At 41.5% G+C, this 27,738-nt stretch overlaps 1 protein-coding gene across 1 annotated transcript in view; it reads left to right on the top strand.

Moving 5' to 3' along the window:
* Positions 1 to 27,738, top strand: part of LOC126203295 (uncharacterized) — a 92,946-nt gene that overhangs the window by 46,647 nt on the left and 18,561 nt on the right. The window contains exon 5 of the mRNA XM_049937555.1: positions 15,054 to 15,192. Within this exon, the coding sequence (XP_049793512.1) occupies positions 15,054 to 15,192 (139 nt within the window). The remainder of the gene's footprint in view (positions 1 to 15,053; positions 15,193 to 27,738) is intronic.

Genomic DNA, 27,738 nt, shown 5'->3' with positions numbered 1-27,738 from the left:
GTTAACAAATTTCTCTTCTTCAGAAACGATTTCCTTGCCATTGCCAGTCTACATTTTATATCCTCTCTACTTCGACCATCATCAGTTATTTTACTACCTAAATAGCAAAACTCCTTTACTACTTTAAGTGTCTCATTTCCTAATCTAATCCCCTCAGCATCACCCAATTTAATTCGACTACATTCCATTATCCTCGTTGTGCTTTTGTTGATGTTCATCTTATATCCTCCTTTCAAGACACTGTCCATTCCGTTCAACTGCTCTTCCAAGTCCTTTGCTGTCTCTGACAGAATTACAATGTCATTGGCGAACCTCAAAGTTTTTACTTCTTCTCCATGAATTTTAATACCTACTCCGAATTTTTCTTTTGTTTCCTTTACTGCTTGCTCAATATACAGATTGAATAACATCGGGGAGAGGCTACAACCCTGTCTCACTCCTTTCCCAACCACTGCTTCCCTTTCATGCCCCTCGACTCTTATAACTACCATCTGGTTTCTGTACAAATTGTAAATAGCCTTTCGCTCCCTGTATTTTACCCCTGCCACCTTCAGAATTTGAAAGAGAGTATTCCAGTTAACGTTGTCAAAAGCTTTCTCTAAGTCTACAAATGCTAGAAACGTAGGTTTGCCTTTTCTTAATCTTTCTTCTAAGATAAGTCGTAAGGTTAGTATTGCCTCATGTGTTCCAACATTTCTACGGAATCCAAACTGATCTTCCCCGAGGTCCGCTTCTACCAGTTTTTCCATTCGTCTGTAAAGAATTCGCGTTAGTATTTTGCAGCTGTGACTTATTAAACTGATAGTTCGGTAATTTTCACATCTGTCAACACCTGCTTTCTTTGGGATAGGAATTATTATATTCTTCTTGAAGTCTGTGGGTATTTCGCCTGTCTCATACATCTTGCTCACCAGATGGTAGAGTTTTGTCATGACTGGCTCTCCCAAGGCCATCAGTAGTTCTAATGGAATGTTGTCTACTCCCGGGGCCTTGTTTCGACTCAGGTCTTTCAGTGCTCTGTCAAACTCTTCACGCAGTATCTTATCTCCCATTTCATCTTCATCTACATCCTCTTCCATTTCTATAATATTGTCCTCAAGTACATCGCCCTTGTATAAACCCTCTATATACTCCTTCCACCTTTCTGCCTTCCCTTCTTTGCTTAGAACTGGGTTGCCAAATATTGAATTTAATTGATGAAAGGAGAAAATATTAAAATGCAGTAAATGAAGCAGGCAAAAGGGAATACAAACATCTCAAAAATGAAATCGACAGGAAGTGCAAAATGGCTAAGCAGGGATCGCTAGAGGATGAATGTAAGGATGTAGAGGCTTGTCTCACTAGGGGTAAGATAGATACTGCCTACAGGAAAATTAAAGAGACATTTGGAGAGAAGAGAACCACTTGTATGAATATCAAGAGCTCAGATGGCAACCCAGTTCTAAGCAAAGAAGGGAAGGCAGAAAGGTGGAAGGAGTGTATAGAGGGTTTATACAAGGGCGATGTACTTGAGGACAGTATTATGGAAATGGAAAAGGATGTAGATGAAGATGAAATGGGAGATAAGATACTGCGTGAAGAGTTTGACAGAGCACTGAAAGACCTGAGTCGAAACAAGGCCCTGGGAGTAGACAACATTCCATTAGAACTACTGATGGCCTTGGGAGAGCCAGTCATGACAAAACTCTACCATCTGGTGAGCAAGATGTATGAGACAGGCGAAATACCCACAGACTTCAAGAAGAATATAATAATTCCTATCCCAAAGAAAGCAGGTGTTGACAGATGTGAAAATTACCGAACTATCAGTTTAATAAGTCACAGCTGCAAAATACTAACGCGAATTCTTTACAGACGAATGGAAAAACTGGTAGAAGCGGACCTCGGGGAAGATCAGTTTGGATTCCGTAGAAATGTTGGAACACGTGAGGCAATACTAACCTTACGACTTATCTTAGAAGAAAGATTATTAAAAGGCAAACCTACATTTCTAGCATTTGTAGACTTAGAGAAAGCTTTTGACAACGTTAACTGGAATACTCTCTTTCAAATTCTGAAGGTGGCAGGGGTAAAATACAGGGAGCGAAAGGCTATTTACAATTTGTACAGAAACCAGATAGCAGTTATAAGAGTCGAGGGGCATGAAAGGGAAGCAGTGGTTGGGAAAGGAGTGAGACGGGGTTGTAGCCTCTCCCCGATGTTATTCAATCTGTATATTGAGCAAGCAGTAAAGGAAACAAAAGAAAAATTCGGAGTAAGTATTAAAATTCATGGAGAAGAAGTAAAAACTTTGAGGTTCGCCGATGACATTGTAATTCTGTCAGAGACAGCAAAGGACTTGGAAGAGCAGTTGAACGGAATGGACAGTGTCTTGAAAGGAGGATATAAGATGAACATCAACAAAAGCACAACGAGGATAATGGAATGTAGTCGAATTAAATTGGGTGATGCTGAGGGGATTAGATTAGGAAATGAGACACTTAAAGTAGTAAAGGAGTTTTGCTATTTAGGTAGTAAAATAACTGATGATGGTCGAAGTAAAGAGGATATAAAATGTAGACTGGCAATGGCAAGGAAATCGTTTCTGAAGAAGAGAAATTTGTTAACATCGAGTATAGATTTAAGTGTCAGGAAGTCGTTTCTGAAAGTATTTGTATGGAGTGTAGCCATGTATGGAAGTGAAACATGGACGATAACCAGTTTGGACAAGAAGAGAATAGAAGCTTTCGAAATGTGGTGCTACAGAAGAATGCTGAAGATAAGGTGGGTAGATCACGTAACTAATAAGGAGGTATTGAATAGGATTGGGGAGAAGAGAAGTTTGTGGCACAACTTGACTAGAAGAAGGGATTGGTTGGTAGGACATGTTTTGAGGCATCAAGGGATCACAAATTTAGCATTGGAGGGCAGCGTGGAGGGTAAAAATCGTAGAGGGAGACCAAGAGATGAATACACTAAGCAGATTCAGAAGGATGTAGGTTGCAGTAATTACTGGGAGATGAAGAAGCTTGCACAGGATAGAGTAGCATGGAGAGCTGTATCAAACCAGTCTCAGGACTGAAGACCACAACAACAACAATACTTCAGTCACTAAAGTTGAATTTAAAGTTATGTGAATATGATAGAACTTTTTATATAAACCATTTACTTCAGTACAGTTCTATGACTTTTTGCATGCACTTAAAAGGAATAGTGGGTAACACTCTCCATGTCTATTGCATTTGATAAGCTACATTTGCATTCAGAGTCCTGCCAAATGACAAGCTTTCAGGGAGCTCAGTTTTTGTTGGGTGATACCGTCGACAGATATCTGTACCGTCGACAGATATCTATGTACTTCATACAGTGCAGACAACACATTTCTGCACAGCTACAGGATATTTCTCCATTATAAATATCCTCATAAGTTCTCCTGCCCTTGCAGATGCTGTTCATTGGGAAGTTGTAAATTATGTGCATACAAGTGACCTCTTTTCAGTCTGGTTTCACCTACCTAAGATTAGAGAAGTTGATGAAAGACTGGCTAAGCTGTATGATCAGTGGGATGAAATGGATGTTTTATAACCAAATGACTGTATTTCAGCATTATGGCAGCATGCAAGATTGGGTGGATTTCATTGAAAATGTGATCCACCATTTTGCTGACTTTCAGTAACTAGTGTCTTGAGGCCATCCTGGAAGAAAAGTTATCTGGCAGAATGATAAATATCACTCAGCAATTGGACAGGCAAGCTGGCTTGGATGGATTTAGGACTAGGTTGAGTGGAGAGAATCTCTCGGCCTTTAGAAGGCAAAGGGTAAAGCTAGATAGGTAATTACAGAGAGAATAGATACAGTACATAACGTACATTGTCTTTCACACCAGTAGTGAAGGTATGGGAGTCAGTCAGGATGATATTAGGAAAACATCAGCTCTTTCCACTATTGAACAATGATGTCCTACAAATAACACTTAAGAATATAGCACAAATACGGCAAAGCATTTTTTATCTGACACCCACTTACTATATGCACACCAAAGTGTGCCTCTTTCTCCCTGTAGGAATTGTAGTCTGTGCTAAAAGCTGCACATGACATAGCTCCTAGACTAGGTACAATTTAATATGACATACTGCAGCAACTAAGCATGGAGGTGAAAGGAGTGTACGTCTACTTCCGGATACATAATTCTGCAGGCCACTGTACAGTGCATAATGGAGGGCACCCTGTACCACTATTAGTCATTTCATCTCCTATTCCAACAGCAAATAGAGTGAGGATAAAACAACTGTCTGCCTGCCTCTGTGTGAGCCCTAATTTCATGTTTCGTACCTCCTTGGTCCTTAGGCGAAATGTATGTTGGCAGCAGCAGAATCGTTCTGCAGTCAGCTTCAAACTCCAATTCTTTAAATTTTCTCAATAGTGTTCCTCGAAAAGAAAATTCCTGCCCTCCAGGGATTCCCATTTGAGTTCTTGAACCATCTCTGTAACACTTGTCTTGTTGAACCCACCAGTAGGTATGTGTTTGGTAGCAAACTGCCTCCGAATTGCTTGGATGCGTTACTTTAATCCAACTTGGTAGGGATCCCAAATACGTGAGCAGTACTCAAGAATATATCACAATGATATGGTCCTACTCAAGTCTGGATTTATCATTAAGTAGGAATGGGAGGGCTAGGACAAGTTCCGGGGGATCGAGCAATACAGGCCCCAACAGAGATAGCGAGTGGCACGCCTCAGAATAGGCAACTCTCTTGACCCAAATACACGCCCAAGGTACAGGATACAAGGTCACAGTTGGGTGTGGAACATCGGAAACTAATGTCGGCCCTGCAATGCGGGGCACAATTCTCAATAATGATTTTCACAATGCCAATAATCAGTTACCAGACCTACTGCAACCCGACACATACATACATACATAGAGGGTGTTTCAAAAATGACCGGTATATTTGAAACGGCAATAAAAACTAAACAAGCAGCGATAGAAATACACCGTTTGTTGCAATATGCTTGGGACAACAGTACATTTTCAGGCAGACAAACTTTCGAAATTACAGTAGTTACAATTTTCAACAACAGTACGATATTTTCCACATATCCACCATGCGTAGCAATAATATGGCGTAGTCTCTGAATGAAATTACCCGAAACCTTTGACAACGTGTCTGGCGGAATGGCTTCACATGCAGATGAGATGTACTGCTTCAGCTGTTCAATTGTTTCTGGATTCTGGCGGTACACCTGGTCTTTCAAGTGTCCGCACAGAAAGAAGTCACAGGGGTTCATGTCTGGCGAATAGGGAGGCCAATCCACGCCGCCTCCTGTATGTTTTGGATAGCCCAAAGCAATCACACGATCATCGAAATAGTCAGTCAGGAAATTAAAGACATCGGCCGTGCGAAGTGGCCGGACACCATCTTGCATAAACCACAAGGTGTTCACAGTGTCGTCTAAGGCAGTTTGTACTGCCACAAATTCACGAAGAATGTCCAGATAGCGTGATGCAGTAATCGTTTCGGATCTGAAAAATGGGCCAATGATTCCTTTGGAAGAAATGGCGGCCCAGACCAGTACTTTTTGAGGATGCAGGGACAATGGGACTGCAACATGGGGCTTTTCAGTTCCCCATATGCGCCAGTTCTGTTTATTGATGAAGCCGTCCAGGTAAAAATAAGCTTCGTCAGTAAACCAAATGCTGCCCACATGCATATCGCCGTCATCAATCCTGTGCACTATATCGTTAGCGAATGTCTCTCGTGCAGCAATGGTAGCAGCGCTGAGGGGTTGCCGCATTTGAATTTTGTATGGATAGAGGTGTAAACTCTGGCGCATGAGACGATACGTGGACGTTGGCGTCATTTGGACCGCAGCTGCAACATGGCGAATGGAAACTCGAGGCCGCTGTTGGATCACCTGCTGCACTAGCTGCGCGTTGCCCTCTGTGGTTGCCGTACGCGGTCGCCCTACCTTTCCAGCACGTTCATCCATCACGTTCCCAGTCCGTTGAAATTTTTCAAACAGATCCTTTATTGTATCGCTTTTCGGTCCTTTGGTTACATTAAACCTCCGTTGAAAACTTCGTCTTATTGCAACAACACTGTGTTCTAGGCGGTGGAATTCCAACACCAGAAAAATCCTCTGTTCTAAGGAATAAACCATGTTGTCCACAGCACACTTGCATGTTGTGAACAGCACACGCTTACAGCAGAAAGACGACGTACAGAATGGCGCACCCACAGACTGCGTTGTCGTCTATATCTTTCACATCACTTGCAGCACCATCTGTTGTTAAATTGTAACTACTGTAATTTTGAAAGTTTGTCCGCCTGAAAATGTACTGTTGTCCCAAGCATATTGCAACAAACGGTGTATTTCTATCGCTGCTTGTTTAGTTTTTATTGCCGTTTCAAATATACCGGTCATTTCTGAAACACCCTGTACATACATGAAAGGGGCTTAAACTGCGACATATATATATATATATATATATATATATATATATATATATATATATATATATATATTAAAAAAAAATAAAACTATGTAATCAACCAAGTCACAAGCACACAGTACGACTGCTAGTGGCTGTAAAGGGGGGGGGGGGGGGGAGTACAATACATAAGGAAAGAACAATCTTACCACAAGCTGGGAACTCAATGATACAAATGGCAGAACATCATGCCTCCAGGCCCATCGCCTCACTGCCCTTCTGGATGAGTCACAACCAAAACTGCGACCAGGCATGGCTTCCCACCTCAAAACAGCTCACCATATGCTACAATCCCGCTCGTGAAATGCGGCTGTCCACACGGCCCACCTGCCAGCAACTACCTGTATGCTAGAACGTCCTCTCTCTCTGAAAGCCACCAGCACTCACACGCTAAGCACCGTGATCCCCTCTGGCAATGTGCCAGAGGAAGGAGAGAAGGAGAGCATGGCTCACACAGTAGTTTCCCAAAATTCTCCCAATTAACCAAAGTCAACTATTCACCTTCCCTACCACAACCCTTACATCCTCATTCCATTTTGTATTGCTTTGCAACATTACACACAGATATTGAAATGATGTGATGTGACTGTGTCAAGGAGGACACTACTAATGCTGTATCTGAACAGTGTTTGTTTTCTACTTCTCCACATTAACTTATATTTTTTCTACATTTCACACCAAACAGAAATTTTGTTGGACTCATCTTGTATCTCCTTACTGTCACTAAACTTTGACACATTACCATACACCAGGGCCGGCCAGAAATTCTGCACGCGTGCTGTGCTCCTGCACATGTGCAACTTCCAGGTCACAGCGTGCATGCCGCAGCGGTCAGTGTTCATGTAGTGCATGTTTCTAAGCACAGATGTCGCTCCTCTGTTACACAAAGTGTGTTATCGACACCTCATATGTATATCACAACTTGGGCTGTATCTGTAAGATCTGTTGCTTCATCGAGCGCAACAGAGAAAGCAACAAAGTATTTAGCCTTATTTATTAGCTGCCTGTGCAGATCGCCAGCCATAGCACTGATACGTCTTGTCACTGTTTGTTTGGATGGACTGATTTCTTGAAACCTGATACCGTTCGTGGGACACACAAGTTCTGCAGCATCAATCGGACATCCTTTCAGAAACTCCCCTTCAGAAAAGGGTTGCCCAGATTGTGCAATTCTTAATGCGATTTTAAAACTTGCTCGCAGTGAAGACTTAGTGTGGTTGTCATTCTGGAAAATTGAAAACGGTACATTGTACAGTGTACAGTAAAACAGGCATAAATGTAACACAAGAAACTAAGAGTTCAAGAAGTATCAGTTACTTTGACGTACAGTAAAATCGAGTTGGTGTGTCTCATCCATTTTCTGAAGGACATTTAATTTTGCTTGCTGTTCTTCACTGTTGAGTACACTACACTTTTCTTTGTGATATGTATTGTAATGTCTTTCAATTGAAAACTTACACTGGACACCTATTATTCGGTGGCACAGCAAATACTGTGAGTTTTCACCAACGGCTACAAAAAAGAATTGCAGTTCCCAGTCATTTTTAAACGACTGAGAACATAGATCTCCCGTCCTTTGCTGTTTCACAGTACTTGCCGTTTCTCAGTACTTCTCTGTTAAGATTACAGTCACCAGGGGTAAATGAGACTGGATATGTTGCGCTCTTGCTTGTACCACAGGGAAGTGGAGCCACCGCCGTTCATTTAGGACAGATGTCTAATAACAGATGTCGCTGTCGCTCGCTGTCGCTCGCTGTCGCTCGCTGTCGCTCGCTGTCGCTCGCTGTCGCTCGCTGTCGCTCGCTGTCGCTCGCTGTCGCTCGCTGTCGCTCGCTGTCGCTCGCTGTCGCTCGCTGTCGCTCGCTGTCGCTCGCTGTCGCTCGCTGTCGCTCGCTGTCGCTCGCTGTCGCTCGCTGTCGCTCGCTGTCGCTCGCTGTCGCTCGCTGTCGCACATGTGCAGCACTTCCACACGTCTGCACACTGTGCAGCGTTTGGCCGGCCCTGCCATACACAATAGCTTCATCAGCAGACAACTGCAGGTTGCTTTCCACCTTGTCCACCAGATCATTTATGTATATAGATAATAATAGCAGTCATACCACACTTCTCTGGGGCACTCCTGATGATACACTTTCCTGTGATGAGCATTTGCCATCAAGGACAATATACTGCATTCTGCTACTTAAGAAGTCTGTCACTCACATATCTGGGAACCTATTCTACATGCTCATGCTTATAACAGACTGCAGTGGGGCACTGTGTCTGATGCTTTTCAGAAATCTAAAAATGCGGAATCTGCCTGTTGCCCTTCATCCATAGTATGCAGAATATCGTGTGAGAAAAAAGCAAGCTGACTTTCGCACGAGCAATGCTTTCTAAAACTGTGCTGATTTGTGGATATAATCTACTCAGTCTCAAGGAAATTTATTATATTTGAACTGAGAATATGTTCAAGGATTCTGCAACAAACCAATATTATGAGTATTGATCTGTAATTTTGCAGGCCTTTTCTTTTACCTTTCTTATATACAGAAGTCACCTGGACTTTTTTCTAGTCACTTGGGACTTGGAGATTTGCAATTAATGCAAGCTAGGAAAGGGGCCAGTGCTGTGAAGTACTCTTTGTAAAACAGAATTGGCATTCCATATGGACCTCAAAACTTGTTTTCAACTCTTTCAGTTGTTCGTCTGCACCAGGGATGCTTTTTACTATGTAGTCCATTCAGGAATCTTGTCGATGGTCCAGTGATGATCAATTTCCTAAACATGAAATTTAAAAGCTCAGCTTGTCTATTGCTGTCTTCTGTTGCCACATGAGACTGGTCAATGAGTGACCGGATGAAAGCCTTAGACTCACTTAGCGATTTCACATAGGACCAGAATTTTCTCAGGTTCTTGGACATATCTTTTGCTAAGATATGATGATGATGATGATGATGATGATGATGATGATGATGATGACGATTTGTGTATGTTTCATGCATAGATCTGTTCAGATGCATGAATCTCTACTAACCTTTGCTTGTTGCCATTTGTACGTTCTCTTTTGAACAAAGAGTGAAACACCCTTTGATTCCTCAGCATTTTCTGAATTTCATTGTTACACCATGGCAGGTGTTATCCATCCTTCATCCATTTTTAGGCATGTAGTTCTCCAAAACATGATTTAAAATCTGTTTAAACTTTGCCAAAAATTTGTCTGTGTTATTTTACAATCTGAATGAGATGCCAACAACTTATCTGCTCTTTCTAGCAGAAACACTCTCCTGGCCTTCTTGAATGAATTATTAACTTTTGTAACCATATAGTTTCTGTAATGACATCATGATCATGTCATCATGTATCATGCTGTTGGTAAGGTCTGGCTTTTTGTAGGTACAAGGTCTAAGATATTTCCATTGTGTGCAGGCTGCTGAAATAACTGCTAAGGACAAGTTTCAGAAAACTTGTACAAAAGTACTTCAACAAAATTGTCTGTCTCCAACCCCTTGCTCCCCCACCCTCATCTCCACAGAGTTCATAGATGTTACAGTCTATAGTCAGTATGTTGAAGTCACCTTCAACTAGTCTTGCACAATCTGGGTATTTATAGACTGCTGACTGTAGACTTTCTTTGAACAATGTTAGAACTGTCACAGCAGAATCAGGTGACTGGTAAAAACATCCAGCAATTAACTTAGTTTTGCCTACAGCTGTTATACGCAACCAAAAGAGGAGAAGATGATATTGTATGCAGATGGCATGAAGATACTGAACAATGACAAAAATGTGGTTGAGCTTGAGTGAAGAGCATACATATCTGCAAACACCACAGCTCAGTTGCTCCTAGAATATGGATTTGTTCTAAACCTAAAAGACTATGTATACATAGTATTCAGAAATAAAGAGAAGGCTGTGTACATGGGTTTAGAGGTGGATTAAACAGTACTGGAAGAAGCAGAATCTACTAGATTCTTATGTATTACTGTGGAAAATGAACTGAAGTGGAAACATCTTTCTGTCTTAAAGAACCTCAGCTCTGTCATATTTATAATGTAGTTATCACAGTATGCAGACAGATGGCTTCTGTGCACAGTATATCATGGACTCTTTGAACCATATTTGCAGTATGGTGTGATAATGTGGGGAAATGCAAACATTCAAGGAAAAAAAAGCAATCAGCATCATATTGAGAAGAAAGAGTTCTGAAACATGAAGAAACTGTTTCAAAGGACTAGGCACCTTAACTTTTACATTCTTGTGTAAACTGTAATATGTGTCACAAAAGATAGTTCAGAGTAGACTACAAATCCTAGTGTACACCCCCACAACACACAAGGGAAGAATGACATACCCCACTGACTGACAATGCTTGAAGGGCGACGCCAGTACTCGGGCATCAAATTACTAAGAAGTGTGCCTAAAAAACTGTGTAGCAATGTACATGGCAATAAGTTGTCAAAGAACCTCATTGATTATCTGGTGGAAAAGGAATTTTTGCTGGAGAGTACTTACCACATTAAATTTTTATGTATTGTTTCTTATGATCATTTATGTTAGAATGTAAGAAAAATGGTTAGGAAGTATGTGACAATGAAAGTTTTCTTTCTTTCTTTAATGCTGGACTTATGGGAAAACCTATCTGACCATGCTGGAGTCTTTAAACAAGCTGTCAACTTATAACTGAAATTCTTTGTGTTAAAAATTAGGTAGCAATAGATCACCATTGTTGGTAGTGTAAATATATAATTTGTGTTGAAACAGATCACTTCTGTTACTTTAAAAGAGAGTGACATGAAAGATAACCTTGCCTTGGGCAATATTAATTTAATAGCAAAAGACTTTGAAGAAAAGACAGTGAAATTATGTCTAATATTTGTGCAGCTTGAGGTAGTATGATTTGACTTTGCAGTCATTACATTGATTTATGTATTTAGGTTAGCTCACAAACAGCACTGATTTTATTGCATCACAGTGTTAGTGTTTCCTAATACAACTTTGACAAATAAAGTGGCATTCATTTTTTTAAAGACTTCAAACATTATTGTTGTGACTACTTAGCAACCCCAACAGCCACAATTTATTCACTATTAAGAAAGCAATATTAGAAGCACAGCCTATGAAGCAGAAGTTCCATGGGGACAATGAGATAGCTCTAAAAGACATAAGGTATGCAGATCTCTTCTCAAACAATGGGTAAAACACTGAGTGCAGACTGACAGGATTTATTGTTGCAGTTTATCCAATGTAGTGCTCGAAACGCAACTTCATGTAATGGATAACTGATGGTATTAGCGTTTCTAGATGTTGTATTTCAATCTTTTGCAATAGAGCAGACCTGGAGGGAACTGCTACTTACTGACAGGAATGGAAAGTGTTACACAATGAACATCTTGAGCACTACACAGTAAGGTCATCAGCATCCATTCTCAGTACAGTGGTATAAGTAGTCACAGTTGTTAAAATATAGAACAGTACTGCCTCTGCTTCAGATAGTTGACTTGGTAGGTCATTGATAAATATTAAAAACAGTAATGGCCCTAATACAGATCCCTGGGGTACTCCATACAGAACTCTCTCGAATCTTGATGAATATGTCCTATCTGCCTGGCTTATCTCCACCTTCTGATACCTGTCTGACAGATATGATTCAAACCATTTGTGGGCAACTCCACGTATCCCATAGGCATATAACTTCCTACGCAGTAACTTATGGTCGATGACATCAAAGGCCTTTGATAAGTCTAAAAACAATCCACAATTTAATTCCTTTCTGTTTATGGAATTTAGAACAAGTTGCAAAAAATTGAAGATAGCTGTTTCAGTTGATTTATTTTTACGGAAACCATTTTGCGCATTAACCAATATTCTATTCTTAATAAGAAATTTGTATAGTCTCTGATACATTATCCTTTCTATTATTTTTGAGAAACCTGACAACATTGATAAAGGCCTAAAGTTACTAACATCATATTTATCACCATTCTTGTAAAGTGGCTTTATAGTAGACATTTTAAGTTTTGATGGAAACACCCCTGTCTTAAAAGATTCATTTATAATTTCAGTGAGATGTGAGGCTATGTTTCTTGCACTTTGCTTAATGACTTTGTCAGGAATCCCATCACACCCACATGACATTTTATTTTTTAACTTATTTATAGCATTTAGTACCTCTGAATCAGTTACTGGATAAAGGAACATTGTCATGTCATTCATGGGGATTTTTACCTTGCTATTGGAATTGCATTTAGTTTTAATTAAATTTATGGCTATATTTGTGAAATGTTCATTAAATATGTTGGCAGTCTGAAGGATGATCTAAAACTACTGGCAGCAGCAAATCAACAACTCAACCAATTACTAAAGATAACAGAAGTATTCAGCAATGATATAAATATGGCTTTTGGAACAGACAAATGTAAGAAAAATAGCATTGTCAAGGGAAAACACACTAAACAGGAAGATTACATATTGGATAACCACAGCGACTGCATAGAAGCGATGGAAAAAACAGATGCCTATAAATATCTAGGATACAGACAAAAAATAGGAATAGATAATACAAATATTAAAGAAGAACTAAAAGAAAAATATAGACAAAGACTAACAAAAATACTGAAAACAGAATTGACAGCAAGAAAAAAGACAAAAGCTATAAATACTTATGCTATACCAATATTGACCTACTCATTTGGAGTAGTGAAATGGAGTAGCACAGACCTAGAAGCACTCAATACACTTACACGATCACAATGCCACAAATATAGAATACATCACATACATTCAGCAACAGAAAGATTCACATTAAGCAGAAAGGAAGGAGGAAGGGTATTTATCGACATAAAAAACCTACAGTATGGACAGGTAAACAATTTAAGAAAATTCTTTCTAGAACGCGTGGAAACTAGCAAAATACACAAAGCAATCGTTCATATAAATACATCGGCTACACCACTACAATTCCATAACCACTTCTACAACCCTTTAGATCACATAACATCAACAGATACAAAGAAAGTAAATTGGAAAAAGAAAACACTACATGGCAAGCACCCGTATCATCTAACACAGCCACACATCGATGAAGACGCATCCAACACATGGCTAAGAAAAGGCAATATATACAGTGAGACAGAAGTATTCATGATTGCAATACAGGATCAAACAATAAACACCAGATATTACAGCAAGCATATTATTAAAGATCCCAATACCACAACAGATAAATGCAGACTTTGCAAACAACAAATAGAAACAGTAGATCACATCACAAGCGGGTGTACAATACTAGCAAATACAGAATACCCCAGAAGACATGACAATGTAGCAAAAATAATACATCAACAGCTTGCCTTACAACATAAACTTATAAAACAACACGTTCCCACTTACAAGTATGCACCACAAAATGTACTGGAGAATGATGAATACAAATTATACTGTAACAGAACCATTATAACAGATAAAACAACACCACATAACAATCCTGACATCATACTCACCAATAAAAAGAAGAAATTAACACAACTAATCGAAATATCCATACCCAATACAACAAATATACAAAAGAAAACAGGAGAAAAAATTGAAAAATACATCCAACTGGCTGAGGAAGTCAGGGACATGTGGCATCAGGATAAAGTTGACATTATACCAATTATACTATCAACTACAAGAGTCATACCACACAGTATCCACCAGTACATCAATGCAATACAACTACATCCAAACTTATATATACAACTACAGAAATCCGTAATTATTGACACATGTTCAGTTACCCGAAAGTTCCTAAATGCAATATAACATATACCGTACAGTTAAAAGGAAGTCACGCTTGATCAAGGTCCGCGTCACTTTCCATTTTTGACCAGACATAACGTCTGAGAAAAGAAAGAAATAATAATAATAATAATAATAATAATAATAAATTACACTATCTAATCCCCCAGTTTTTAAGATTAAAACATGATAAGCCTAAGCTTGGTACCAATTTTGGTGCTAGAGTTCCTTGACTTTGCCATTCCTCAAGGAGAAAATACTTTACTACCAGAGCTTTCCCACACTCCAGGTTCAGGTGCTGTGACTGTCTTTTCATTAGCAGAGTGGGTAACCTACATCTCTACTGGCATGCACAGGTACAGCAGTGAGTGCACTTCTATGTGGACATAAAATCATGTCACAAGATATGAAATAAAATTCTCAAAGTTTATAAAGCTGATGCATTATTGTGATAACAACTGTGCTTTATTCATGGTTTGTTTCGTCAAAGTGAGGAGGAGGATTCATCTGTTAAGGAAATTGCCTGTCAGATGTGTGTAGGACCTCTACTTGAACATGCAAAAGATCTGCATCTAGTTGGATTAATAGGAATACTCATCATGTACTAGGGAGTGCACTTAGGAGAATTCATACAGCAGAAACATGTCTGTATGAGTTTCATTTAGTATATTCACTGTCTATAAAATGTGTACTACAGTTTCTACACATTTACCATTCTCTCTCTCTCTCTCTCTCTCTCTCTCTCTCTCTCTCTCTCTCTCTCTCTCCTGCCCATCTCTGTTAGTAAATTAATTTAATCATGTCTTCATTTGTTTTTCAGGCAAAATTGTGACATTCATGCAGTAAAAGCTCTTCGAAAATTTTATCAGCGTCCCTATTTCTTGGCAAGCTCTGTTTCACCAGCCCATTTTAATTGGGTTCTGATGTCCTCTGATTACAATACAAAAGTATACAAAAAGGTATGTACTTATTTCTGTGTGTGTTTATTGTAGCAGATGAAATTTAAAATTTGGTACTGCAAGTAAAATGTTAATACTGAAGGATTAATTTGTAAGGCAATGTTCTTATGTAAACCTTGATTTTAATCCAATCAATTTAAAGTTCCTACTTATTTCCTTAAAGTTAGGACTCAACTGATGCGCAATAACATTCTAAGTTGAAACCATTTTTTTCATTAAATTAGTGTAATTGTAAACCAGTGGTATGTAAATGAACGTACCATATGCTTAAAAAGTTTCTTAGTAAAAATACACTTCTTTGAAGATATCATCAAAACTTAGCTATGAAAATTGGCATGTCTGAAACATATACAGTATATGACCAGGGCGTTTGATTTGTGAAGCAGAGTGTAACACTGAAACACCTGCCTCCTATCCATCAGGCAAAGCATTGATGTGAGAACTCTTGCCCTTACCCTCTTCTTGATGTCAGCGCTAGTCTTTTACTGTTATGTATATATCATCTACTTACTGGAATGTTTGTGTTTGACACTTGCCAAATTCTTAAAACCAAATCAGTTACTGGAAAATTGTTAAAATCCTGACAGAATCAGTCGGTGGAAAATTTGTGATGGAATAACGAAAATATGAAGTGGACCTGACAGAGGTAGTGTTGAGGTGCAGACAAGCACATTGAAAAGACTGCAAGATATTATCAACTAAGTCCTCCGTCAGATATTCACAAACATGCACGCATGTACGCACATGAACCCACGTAGCTCACGTGTATGTGGCCACTGTCATCTCTGGGTGGTAAGACCCAACTTCAGTGGCATTTGTGGTGAGCAGTAATCTCAGCTGGGATGGATGGTCATGGGGCAGGAATGAGGGATAGGAGGGTAGAGCTGGGAAGATTCTAGTGCTGCCTGTGGGAATGTGCAGGATTGTGTTGTGGACAGGATGGTGGGCTGCTAGGTGCGGCACTGGAAGGTTGTGCTGAAGGGGAGAGGGGGAGACGAGGGTGAGAGGAGAGAAGTAGACAAGGGGATGCACTGGCTAGAAGAAAGGTGTGAATGAGGCTTGAGTGGGAGCAGAGGAGGAGATAGAAGTAGGTGTGGGACTGCCAAAGATTGAGGGAGTGTTACAGGAATGAAGGACGTGTTGCTGGGAGAGTTCCCACCAGCACAGTTGAGACAAGCTGGTGTTAATATGGAGAATGCTTTGCTACTTATATTTTTTCAATAATTACTGAATTTTTTCAATAATTACTGAATTTTTTATATTCTCCTTGTATATGCCTATGTAACCAAGGACACTAACAGGTGCTAGTACATTAGGGAGGAGGCAGTGTTGAGTTCCAGATCACAGGATATTTTGCAGATCTTGTGGACTAAACTGAAAGCTTCCTGACAGTGTCTCATGAATGAGGCATGTTAAACTGTTGCTGTTAGGTAGGTCAGTGTTCCTTTTGGTATCATTAAAGAGGAATAACCTATGTGTTAGCACAAGATTGCATAACTTCCCTTACTTTCATTCTGTTTCATCCCCATGAAACACAATAGTAGCACATGCACTAATGTCATTCACAAGGCAAATATGAAGATGTACTGCTCTATAATGGAGCAGAAGGCAAAAGTAACTAATGTTCATTAGTCCATTATGGATTATGATGCTCTTTGCATGTGCAATGTGAACTTGTCACTTGTCCATAGCAGGAAGTAATATGTTCATGCGACTACGTACAGTCATGATCCAATTCAGAGTAATGAGTGTTGTTAGACTATGTGAGGGCAAAATGTGATGTGGTAAATACCTGTGTTGCAAACCACAACAACTTGCTCCTAATGCCATTAATTTTACTGACAGTGACAATGAGAAACTTGTGAAGCTGCAAGCAAATGTCCAAAAGCAAAATTGTGGAAAGAGGAACATGATGCTAAGTGCAGCAGCATTCAAGAATCTGCCCAAAGCAAAATAAGTGAAATACACAAAATAATTATTTTAACTGTGTCTATAGATAAATCTGTAGTTAGACAGCAATTTGTTGGATATTATGAACAATACAAGGAGTACACTCTCTGCTAAAATTTCACAGCTTTCTTTGCACAGAATTAGACCTCCATACTAGCAAAGAACATCTGAGAAAACTTTTTCCATCTATGAGATTGCATTTTAAAAGGTGCCAGGATGAATGAATTGTCATGTGCAGATGAGAGAACTTACTTGCAAAAAGAGTGTACTTCATTGGATATTTGCAAAAAAAGCATCACAATTAAAGCAGCCAGTGGTTTATTTACATGATACATGAAGTCGTACACACTACACTGAGAATAAGTATTCCTAAGTAACAGTCCGACAAGAGTAGTGTGAAATACCACCAAGCAGTGTTTCATTGTTGTGAATGCAGAATTTTGTTTCACGTCTCTTCTTTTCCTCTGCGATTGGAACAGGAAAACTTTCAACTATCAGGAAAAATGACCAGAAAAATATTTCCAGTTACAATGTTTTGCAAGAAAATGATTCCTCCTCCTGCTGCCATACCATTTAGACTTGTACTACTTATATATTCATATAATTACTTACTTCTATAATCTTGCAAAGAATAAGATTCATTGTCATAATATACACTCCTGGAAATGGAAAAAAGAACACATTGACACCGGTGTGTCAGACCCACCATACTTGATCCGGACACTGCGAGAGGGCTGTACAAGCAATGATCACACGCACAGCACAGCGGACACACCAGGAACCGCGGTGTTGGCCGTCGAATGGCGCTAGCTGCGCAGCATTTGTGCACCGCCGCCGTCAGTGTCAGCCAGTTTGCCGTGGCATACGGAGCTCCATCGCAGTCTTCAACACTGGTAGCATGCCGCGACAGCATGGACGTGAACCGTATGTGCAGTTGACGGACTTTGAGCGAGGGCGTATAGTGGGCATGCGGGAGGCCGGGTGGACGTACCGCCAAATTGCTCAACACGTGGGGCGTGAGGTCTCCACAGTACATCGATGCTGTTGCCAATGGTCGGCGGAAGGTGCACGTGCCCGTCGACCTGGGACCGAACCTCAGCGACGCACGGATGCACGCCAAGAGCGTAGGATCCTACGCAGTGCCGTAGGGGACCGCACCGCCACTTCCCAGCAAATTAGGGACACTGTTGCTCCTGGGGTATCGGCGAGGACCATTCGCAACCGTCTCCATGAAGCTGGGCTATGGTCCCCCACACCATTAGGCCGTCTTCTGCTCATGCCCCAACATCGTGCAGCCCGCCTCCAGTGGTGTCGCGACAGGCGTGAATGGAGGGACGAATGGAGACGTGTCGTCTTCAGCGATGAGAGTCGCTTCTGCCTTGGTGCCAATGATGGTCGTATGCGTGTTTGGCGCCGTGCAGGTGAGCGCCACAATCAGGACTGCATACGACCGAGGCACACAGGGCCAACACCCGGCACCATGGTGTGGGGAGCGATCTCCTACACTGGCCGTACACCACTGGTGATCGTCGAGGGGACACTGAATAGTGCACGGTACATCCAAACCGTCATCGAACCCATCGTTCTACCATTCCTAGACCGGCAAGGGAACTTGCTGTTCCAACAGGACAATGCACGTCCGCATGTATCCCGTGCCACCCAACGTGCTCTAGAAGGTGTAAGTCAACTACCCTGGCCAGCAAGATCTCCGGATCTGTCCCCCATTGAGCATGTTTGGGACTGGATGAAGCGTCGTCTCACGCGGTCTGCACGTCCGGCATGAACGCTGGTCCAACTGAGGCACTAGGTGGAAATGGCATGGCAAGCCGTTCCACAGGACTACATCCAGCATCTCTACGATCGTCTCCATGGGAGAATAGCAGCCTGCATTGCTGCGAAAGGTGGATATACACTGTACTAGTGCCGACATTGTGCATGCTCTGTTGCCTGTGTCTATGTGCCTGTGGTTCTGTCAGTGTGATCATGTGATGTATCTGACCCCAGGAATGTGTCAATAAAGTTTCCCCTTCCTGGGACAATGAATTCACGGTGTTCTTATTTCAATTTCCAGGAGTGTATGAAGCATCTTGTTCTCTAACCTGAGAAATAAGTAAATAAATAAATATTGTCATCTAGCCTGATGCTATCACTTGGCTGAAATGCTACTTTGAAGAGTTGCACATCAGTTTCACTGCTTTTATATTTAAGCAGCTTTGCTGAGTTGCAGACAGGCACCAAGCCACCTCTGACAGCTCAGACCAGAATGCCGAAGCTGCTGGAGATAGCAGTCTTTTGTGTGTGTGTGTGTGTGTGTGTGTGTGTACACACTATTACTACGTTCTCTCTCTGTTTCTCAGCCATAAATGTGATGGTGCTGCCACCCTGTGCAGTTTGTTTTGCTGGGTAATAGTTACTTTTGCTTCTAGTCGCCATACAATATCTCATTTAATTTATACTCCATCATTCTTCTCATTTCTCCCCTTATTTATATCTAATGAAAGTTTTCCAAGACACTGATGTTGAAGTTTTCCTGTTGTCTTTCACTATTTGAGATGTCTTCTTATATCTTTTGTCTATGTGACTGTGTAGTTCCATTTGCAAGTTCCTTATCCAATGAATTAATTGAGTATGTTCCTTCCTCCACCCTAAAACAGTTGTACTGTGGTATCTGTTTTCATACACCAGCTCTGTTAGCAGCCAGCAGAATATTAACTTTTTTTTTTTATAAGCTATTTCCACTTCTCCAATTACGTCAGTTTCCAAGTTATCTTACAATATTACACTGAGTAAACTACAAGAACAGTAAAAAAAGAGCTTGAAAACCAGAGTAAAACGTTTTGCAGCTCTAAAAAGTAGAAAGTAATGTAATTTGGAAGCAGCAGAAGTATACTGTTCAACTAATGGAAATGGCACAGAAAGTGGAAAGATTTTCTCTCTGCTATTGTATTGAGAGATCTATTCTCATGTGAAGCAGAACATATGGTCTGCAACAAAGTTATGAAAAGGAAAGTTGCTACTAGCTGTATAGTAGAAATGCTGAGTCCCAGATAGGCACAACAAAAAGTCTATAACAATATAAGCTTTAGGCCATCAAGGCCTTTTTCGAAAATAGTTGACATGCATGCACGCTCGCACACTCACGCACGTGCACACATGCACACACACAGCCTCCTCTGTGGCTGGATGGTGACACTTTGGGAGGTTGTGTAAAACCTTGGAAACAAGGCTCAGGAGATTTGTTTTTGTACAATGTTGGGAGGATAATTACAGTCTGCGAAGGTCTCAGTGAGACCTTCTGTATATTTCAAGAGGAACCGCTCGTCACTGCAGACGCAACAACCACAGGTAGCTAGGCTGTGTGGAAGGGACTTCTTGGTATCGAACAGATGGCAGCTGCTGAATTGGAGGTGTTCCTGGTGGGTAGTATGCATGATATGGACAGAGGTACTGATGTAGCTATCGTTGAGGTGGAGGTCAACATCTGGGAAGGTGGTTTGTTGGATTGAGCTGGACCAGGTGAAGCAAATGGGGGAGAAGCTGTTGAGGTTCTGCTGGAATGTGGATAATGTGTCCTCACCCTTAATCCAGAGGACAAAGATGTCATCAATGAATCTGAACCAGGTGAGGGGTTTGGATTCTGGGAGTTTAGGAAGGATTCCTCTAGATGTCCCATGAATAGGTTGACATAGGATGGTGCCATGTGGGTGCCCATAACTGTACCCTGGATTTGTTTCTAGGTAATGCCTTCAAAGGAGAAGAAATTGTGGGTGGGATATATTTGGTCATGGTGACTATGAAGAAGGTTGTTGGTTTGGAATCCATTGGGTGTTGGGAAAGGTAGTGTTCAACAGTGGTAAAGTCATGGGCATTAGGAATCTTAGTGTAAAGGAAGGTGGCATTAATAGTGATGAGCAGGGCATTGTGTAGTAAAGAAATAGGAACTGTGAAGAGTTGGTGGAGGAACTGGTTGGTATCTTTTATATAGGAGGGTAGGTTCGGGGTAATAGGTTGAAGGTGTTGGTCTAAGAGAGCAGAAACCCTCTGTGAGGGCACAGTAACAGGCCACAATGGGGCATCAGGGGTGGTTGGGTTCATGGACTTTAGGAAGCCTGTAGAAGATAGGAGTGCAGGGAGTGGTAGGGGTGAGCTGATAGATGGACTCTGGACGTTCTGGGATGGGCCTAAGAATTTGAGGAGAGACTGGAGATCCTGCTGGATTTCTGGAATAGGGTCACTGTGGCAAGGTTTGTAGGTGGATGTATCTGACAGCTAGCAGAGTCCTTTTGCCACATAATCCTTGCAGTTCAAAACAACAGTGGTCATAAGGTCAGGATCAGTTTTTAGATGGTGAACTGCAGTTCTTTCTGCTGATTTAAGGTTAGTTTGCATTCTGAGGGATTTGGGGATTGATGGTGAAGCAAGGTTAGAGGTTGAGAAATTCTGGAAAGTTAACAGGGCTGATTTGGGGGAAGTGGGGGTGGATTACAGTTGGATGGAGGAGTGAACTGAGTCAGACAGAGCTCAACATTGATCTTTGGTTGAGTCTGATTGATAGACTTAGTGGAAAAAATGTGTTCCCACTGTAGGGACCGGGAGAAGGAGAGAAGGTCTTTAACAAGTCCTGCATGATTGAATTTGGGGAGGGCCAAAAGGTGAGGCCTTTGGATAGGACTCATATTTCTGTGGGGGCTAAGGCTTTTGGAGGAAAGGTTCACGACACTGTTTCAGGTCTGTTTAGGTTCTGGATTCTGTGTAGTGGTGGGAGGGAGTTTTGGAGGGTGGGATAAATGTAGTAGGTCTGCGAGGCTATGAGGGGATATGGGGGAGGTTTGTAGGTGTTGTAGACGTGGTGGACAGTGGGACTCCAAAGGAAGTGAGCAGGGTGGAGAGTTTTTTGAGGTGGCATTGGGCATGTTGCTCTGGTTACTGGAGGGCAAGAGTTTCAATGTGCATTATGGTTTCCAGGGATTTGAGATTGCATAGGAGAATTTTACACATGGAGAGAACATATTGCGAGGAGGTGTGGGCTTGGTTGATATGGTTTTGCAGGATTGTGTTGGTGAGAGCTAAGGACTGGTGGGTTCTGAACAGATGAAGGTAATTGTGGAAGGAGGGGTGAGAGCTGGAGATAGGTATGTTCAAACAAATTTCGGGCTTGCAGCCGGTCGTCGTTCAATACTTCGCACGATATTTCAACTGGGCACCTGCCAGTCATCTTCAGGTGAGCCGTCGCAGACTGGCGATAAAGTTCTCCCCTCCGCAATATATAGCATACTGTAACTATTCTGCGCATGTGTCGAAAACTTGATAGTTGAACCAACACTGCCCGCCGGCAGTGCCCTCGCTGGTGGAATAGCGGAACTCAGTCACCCTCTGCGTTGCTGTTTGCCACGGCCGTCGACGCACTCTGTCGTCTTCGATTTGAGCAAATCGTGGAGATGATGGGATTCCATGCACTGTCCAGCTGGTAGTTGCTGTCACGGTTCAACAGATTTTCCGCCAGTCGTATGGAGATAGGTAGTTTGATGGTAAGGTCATTTGTGGGGATTCCATGAGCCAAGAAAGGAAACTTTTCTGTATTGATGCAGATTGTAGGAGCAAGGATCCCTGATGGTGGAAAAAATGCGGAAGACTGCAGAAATATCATAGAATTACATCCCAAATAATTCAAAAAAATACACCCAAATATCTGGTAAAATCCATGAGAAGAAGAAACAGATGATAAAGGGAGAAACAGGATGAAATCTAAGGGAGTCGATGATTGCAAAAGGCAAATACTTACTGAAATTAGTGTGAAGTCACAATGAGACCAAAGAAAAGATATAAATAAGGTAGGATAGGTGTGAAGAAAGTGGATGGCAGATGTGACTGGATGAGGTGCACTGGGATAGAACAGAGAAAGAGTGGTGGTTGGAGAGGGGTTCGTACGATGAGATACAATATCATTTGGCACTAGAAAGGTGAAGGAAATAACACACAAAAATATGGTAGAGTGACGCAAGGAGAATGATCAGTTTGAAGGTATAGGATTAATGATAACAGTGGGGGTAATGTGGGACATAAGATGCTGCACCAACAATCAGCATGGGCTTGTAGCAATCTGCTGTGCATGGCTGAGGTGGTTGATAAAGTGTGGCTTGTAAGTAGAATGCACAGCGTGGTTTGTAAGGCACCAAGAGAAATGCAGGAAAGAAGGGAAAGGGTGACTGACATTGAGTATAGTAGTGCATCAGAAAATAGTAACAAAGGGAAACAGCACTAAGTTGGGATCAAAGAGAAGCTGTCAGAGAAAAATCAAACAATGGAAAATCCAGGATGGGATGTAACAATATTATGAAAAGGAAATCTGTTACTCACCATATACCAGAGATGCTGAGTTGCAGATAGGCACAACAAAAAGACTATCATAATTTCAGCTTTTGACCATCACACACACACACACACACACACACACACACACACACACACACACACACACACCTGGTTGCTGAAGCCACACTGTCAGCAACAGCTGTAGTGCTAGTGCATGATAGGAGTGGCAGCTGGGTAGGGATGAGGAGCAGGTTGGGGTCGGGAGGTGGGGGGTATAGCAGGGTATGGGGGGGGGGGGGCAGCGAATTTCTGCTGGGGAGTGCATTAGGATGAGGAGGAGAGAGGGTAGGGCAGCTAGGTGCAGTCGTGATGTTAGATGGTGGGCAGGAGGAGGTAGGGGCGGGGGGTTAGTGGAAAAGGAGAGAAGTAAAGAGACTGGATGCATTGGTGCAATGAGGGCTTTGTAGTGCTGGAATGGGAACAGAGGAGTTCAATGGATGAGAAAAATTACTACTGAAGTTTGAGGCCAGGAGGGGTTATAGGACTGTAGGACATATTGCAGGGAGATTTCCCACCTGTGCAATTCAGAAAAGCTGACAGGTAATTCTGAGGTCCTGGGTTTGATTTCTGGAGACCACATATTTTTTCCTCTGGGAGGGGATCCACTCAGCCTTGTATGGCCAACTGAAAAGCTGCTTGAATATGAAAGCAATAAACACGTAAGCCATTAAAGTGGAGCTATGTCAAAAGGTTTGTATCAGGCTACATGAAAATGTTTGTTTGTTTATTTTTCAGGTTATAGAACGAAATGCTTGATGTATTATTACAATTTTATTCATGCTTATTCTATGATATGGGTTGTCTTGCTCCCCTCCCACTCAGATTTGCAAAGGAAGCCTAACCTCGAAAGATCTGAATAAATGATTCAGAGCATTTTGTTAGACTGTAGTTTCTTCTTTTACTCAAACACTCTTACAAGAGGAGAACAGCAATTGTGGGCTGTAAATTTGGGTGAAACTTTGCGCGGATGCTTCATAATTTTAAAAAATGCCTATTTCAGTTTTTATCCGAACGCTTCACTATTTTTCAGAAAATTTATGCAGTACTAGTCTGGTTTTTTAGAGCCATCTGGTGATGTGTTATGCTGTGTTGGTGTGAGGAATCTCTTTTTCTTATGTAAATTACATTTTTTCAGAAAATAATCAGAATTTCAGTAATACATGTACTATTTGTTTCATGTGGAAGAAATTTGTGAATATTAAGCTATTTTGTAAATGCATAGGTTTTTGCATCCATAATAGCTTACTGGATACGGTGCCATGTCATATTATAAAATAGCTGTGAACCAGAACAGTAATGGTTTGTCCATGGTTGCAGTGGCCTTCCTCTCATGATGAAATATAAAAGAACCACGAATAAAAATGTTCACCAGTAGATTCGGAGGAAGGGCCACTGTGATTGTGGCAGAAATGTACTTTTTATTCAGTGGTGCTTATTTTGCAATGTGACATGGCAACATGCCCAGAAAACTCATCATAAAGAGTAGAGACCATGTGAAACTAAATTCCATTGAAAGTTCTTAACTGAATACTGCAGGAAAAAAGACCTGATCAACATCACTGAAAACTTGAGTTTGGGTTAACTGTTGACACAAAAGCAAACATACATCAGAATTTTCTTCAAAGTTGGTGAGGAAAGGTGCTTATGAACCAGCACATGGATTCTTATTTATTCTGCCCTGCCCTGTCATGTAGTTCTCCCATTTGTGCAGCTAGTGAATGTTTTCACATTTTCACCTTGTGATAAACTGTGTTGTTCTAATGTGTCATCACCGAGCGAGGTGGCGCAGTGGTTAGCACACTGGACTCGCATTCGGGAGGACGACGGTTCAATCCCGTCTCCGGCCATCCTGATTTAGGTTTTCCGTGATTTCCCTAAATCGCTTCAGGCAAATGCCGGGATGGTTCCTTTGAAAGGGCATGGCCGATTTCCTTCCCCATCCTTCCCTCACCCGAGCTTGTGCTCCGTCTCTAATGACCTCGTTGTCGACGGGACGTTAAACACTAATCTCCTCCTCCTCCTCCTCCTCCTCCTCCTCCTCCTCCTCTAATGTGTCATCCAGCCAGGTCACTGCCTTGAATCTCATGAATCTATTATCAGGTGAAATTATTTTTTCTGGCTGTAGGGCTGCGGTCTCAGTGGCACTGACATCAGTGGATTCTACTGATGATGGACATCAGCTGATCTTTCCAAATTCATAAGTCACTATCCAGGTACTCACAATGCAGCTGATCTTGTCAGCTGAACATACAGACTTCAGATGACAGTTAGTGAAATTCAAATTAGTTTTTCTTCTCGCACATGAAATGCAGAGAGTTGGAAACTGATAAGTTTTGTTCAAGAAATCAATTTGCAACGTCCTGAAGATGAAAAATATCATAATCCAAAACATAATTTGTCCAAGTGAAAAGAGTGCCATATCTTATGCTTCAAGTTACTGCAGTGGATCTTTTAAGGGTTGTGACACATGGGTATTGGCTACCTACAAACTATTGTTACTGCATATTGGTGTTTTATGCCAATAAGATGGTAATCCTGCTAAATGAGATGTTTCCAAATGTGGTACATGTTTCCAAATGTGGTACATGTTTCCATTTTTCGGTGACTTAGATGTTCAGAGATACTTAAACTAGAATTAATGTTTGCCTCACATGTGTATCATTAATGATAGTCATTGAAGGTTAATTAACATATGCTGTTTTGCTGAATTTGTTTGAAGTTGTTTAAAGTGTTTATAATCCTGCTGTTCAGTGTCACCATGAATCACCTTGAGTGTGTAATGGACCATTCCTCTCTTCATCTCATATATTCATAAAATTTTTCTGGTTATTCCAGAGACTGAGTGAATTTGCTGAATTTGTTTCCAAGACAGGTAGCCTCATTCACATGACTTTGGTATATTTTTAATAGGAAATGCCACAGTGCTGCACTCATTTCCAAACACAGAGATGTTATAGCAGCCATCCCCACCAAAGGGGTTAACATCTAATCTACGTGATAGAATCGATTCTAATCTAACTTCCATGGTCCCACAAAAACTGACAAGGGAAATTGGTCTCCCTCTGACCAAACTGTCAGCTGATGTTATTGGGTAACCTCTGGCACCCATTGATGGTGCCACTGTGCATGCAGCCTAAAGATTGTCTATGGTCCAAATATGCTTGACGATTTTTCAGAATTCCTCTTTCCAGGTTTGGAGCATGTTATTAATACATTCTTGAATTTTCTATCAAGTTATTAGACTTCCACAAGTCATCTTGGCCAAAATCTTTCATTTTCTTCTTGCACACACTGGTTTCCCAACTTGCAGTGGTGAAATACCATACATAGTATGATCTTTCATCAGTAATGTGAAACAAATACTAACAAAGAGATAGAGGGGCTGGCCAGTACTTACCTCAGCTCAGTACAGCCGATAGATACACAAAAAACAGAACCGAAAATTTACGTTCCTAGCTTTCGGAACAAATGTTCCTTCATCAGGGAGGAGAGAGGGGAAAGAAAGGGAAGAAGGGAAAGTGGATGCAGTTACTCATAACCCAGGTCAAGAAGCAACAGGGAAAGGAAAACAGGGAGGGTAGCAAGGATGGAGGCATGGTTGTCAGAGGGAAGCCAAAGATATTCTACTGTAAGTACTGTGCCAGCTTCAAACCAAAGAGGATGCATACAGAAGGAAAGAGGTATAGAGTATAAAAATAAACACAACTATGTAGGATGAAAAGATGTGTGAATGGCTAAAGAGGAAAGGGAAAGAGGAGAAGACTGAAGAGTAAATGGGATCGAGGTTGTTTAACGTAGGTTCAGTCCAGGGGGATGGCGGGATGAAAGGATGTGTTGGAGTGCAAGTTCCCATCTCCGCAGTTCAGAGGGACTGGTGTTGGGTGGGAGAAGCCAAATGGCACATACGGTGTAGCAGGTTCCTAGGTCCCTAGAATTATGCTGGAGGGCATGCTCCGTTACTGGGTACTGGACATCTCCTAGGCGGACAGTTCGTCTGTGTCCGTTCATGCGCTCAGCCAGTTTAGTTGTCATACCGATGTAAAAGGCTGTGCAGTGCAGGCATGTCAGCTGATAAATGAAATGTGTAGTTTCACATGTGGCCCTGCCTTGAATTGTGTATGTTTTACCAGTAGCGGGGCTGGAGTAGGTGGTTGTGGGGGGATGCATGGGGCAGGTTTTGCAGCGGGGTCGGTTACAGGGGTAGGAACCGCTGGGTAGAGAAGG

Source organism: Schistocerca nitens, chromosome 9 (genome assembly GCF_023898315.1).
Source record: "Schistocerca nitens isolate TAMUIC-IGC-003100 chromosome 9, iqSchNite1.1, whole genome shotgun sequence".
NCBI lineage: Eukaryota > Metazoa > Arthropoda > Insecta > Orthoptera > Acrididae > Schistocerca > Schistocerca nitens.
Note: the sequence above shows the minus strand (reverse complement) of the source record. Positions and strands in the feature narration are given on the sequence as shown.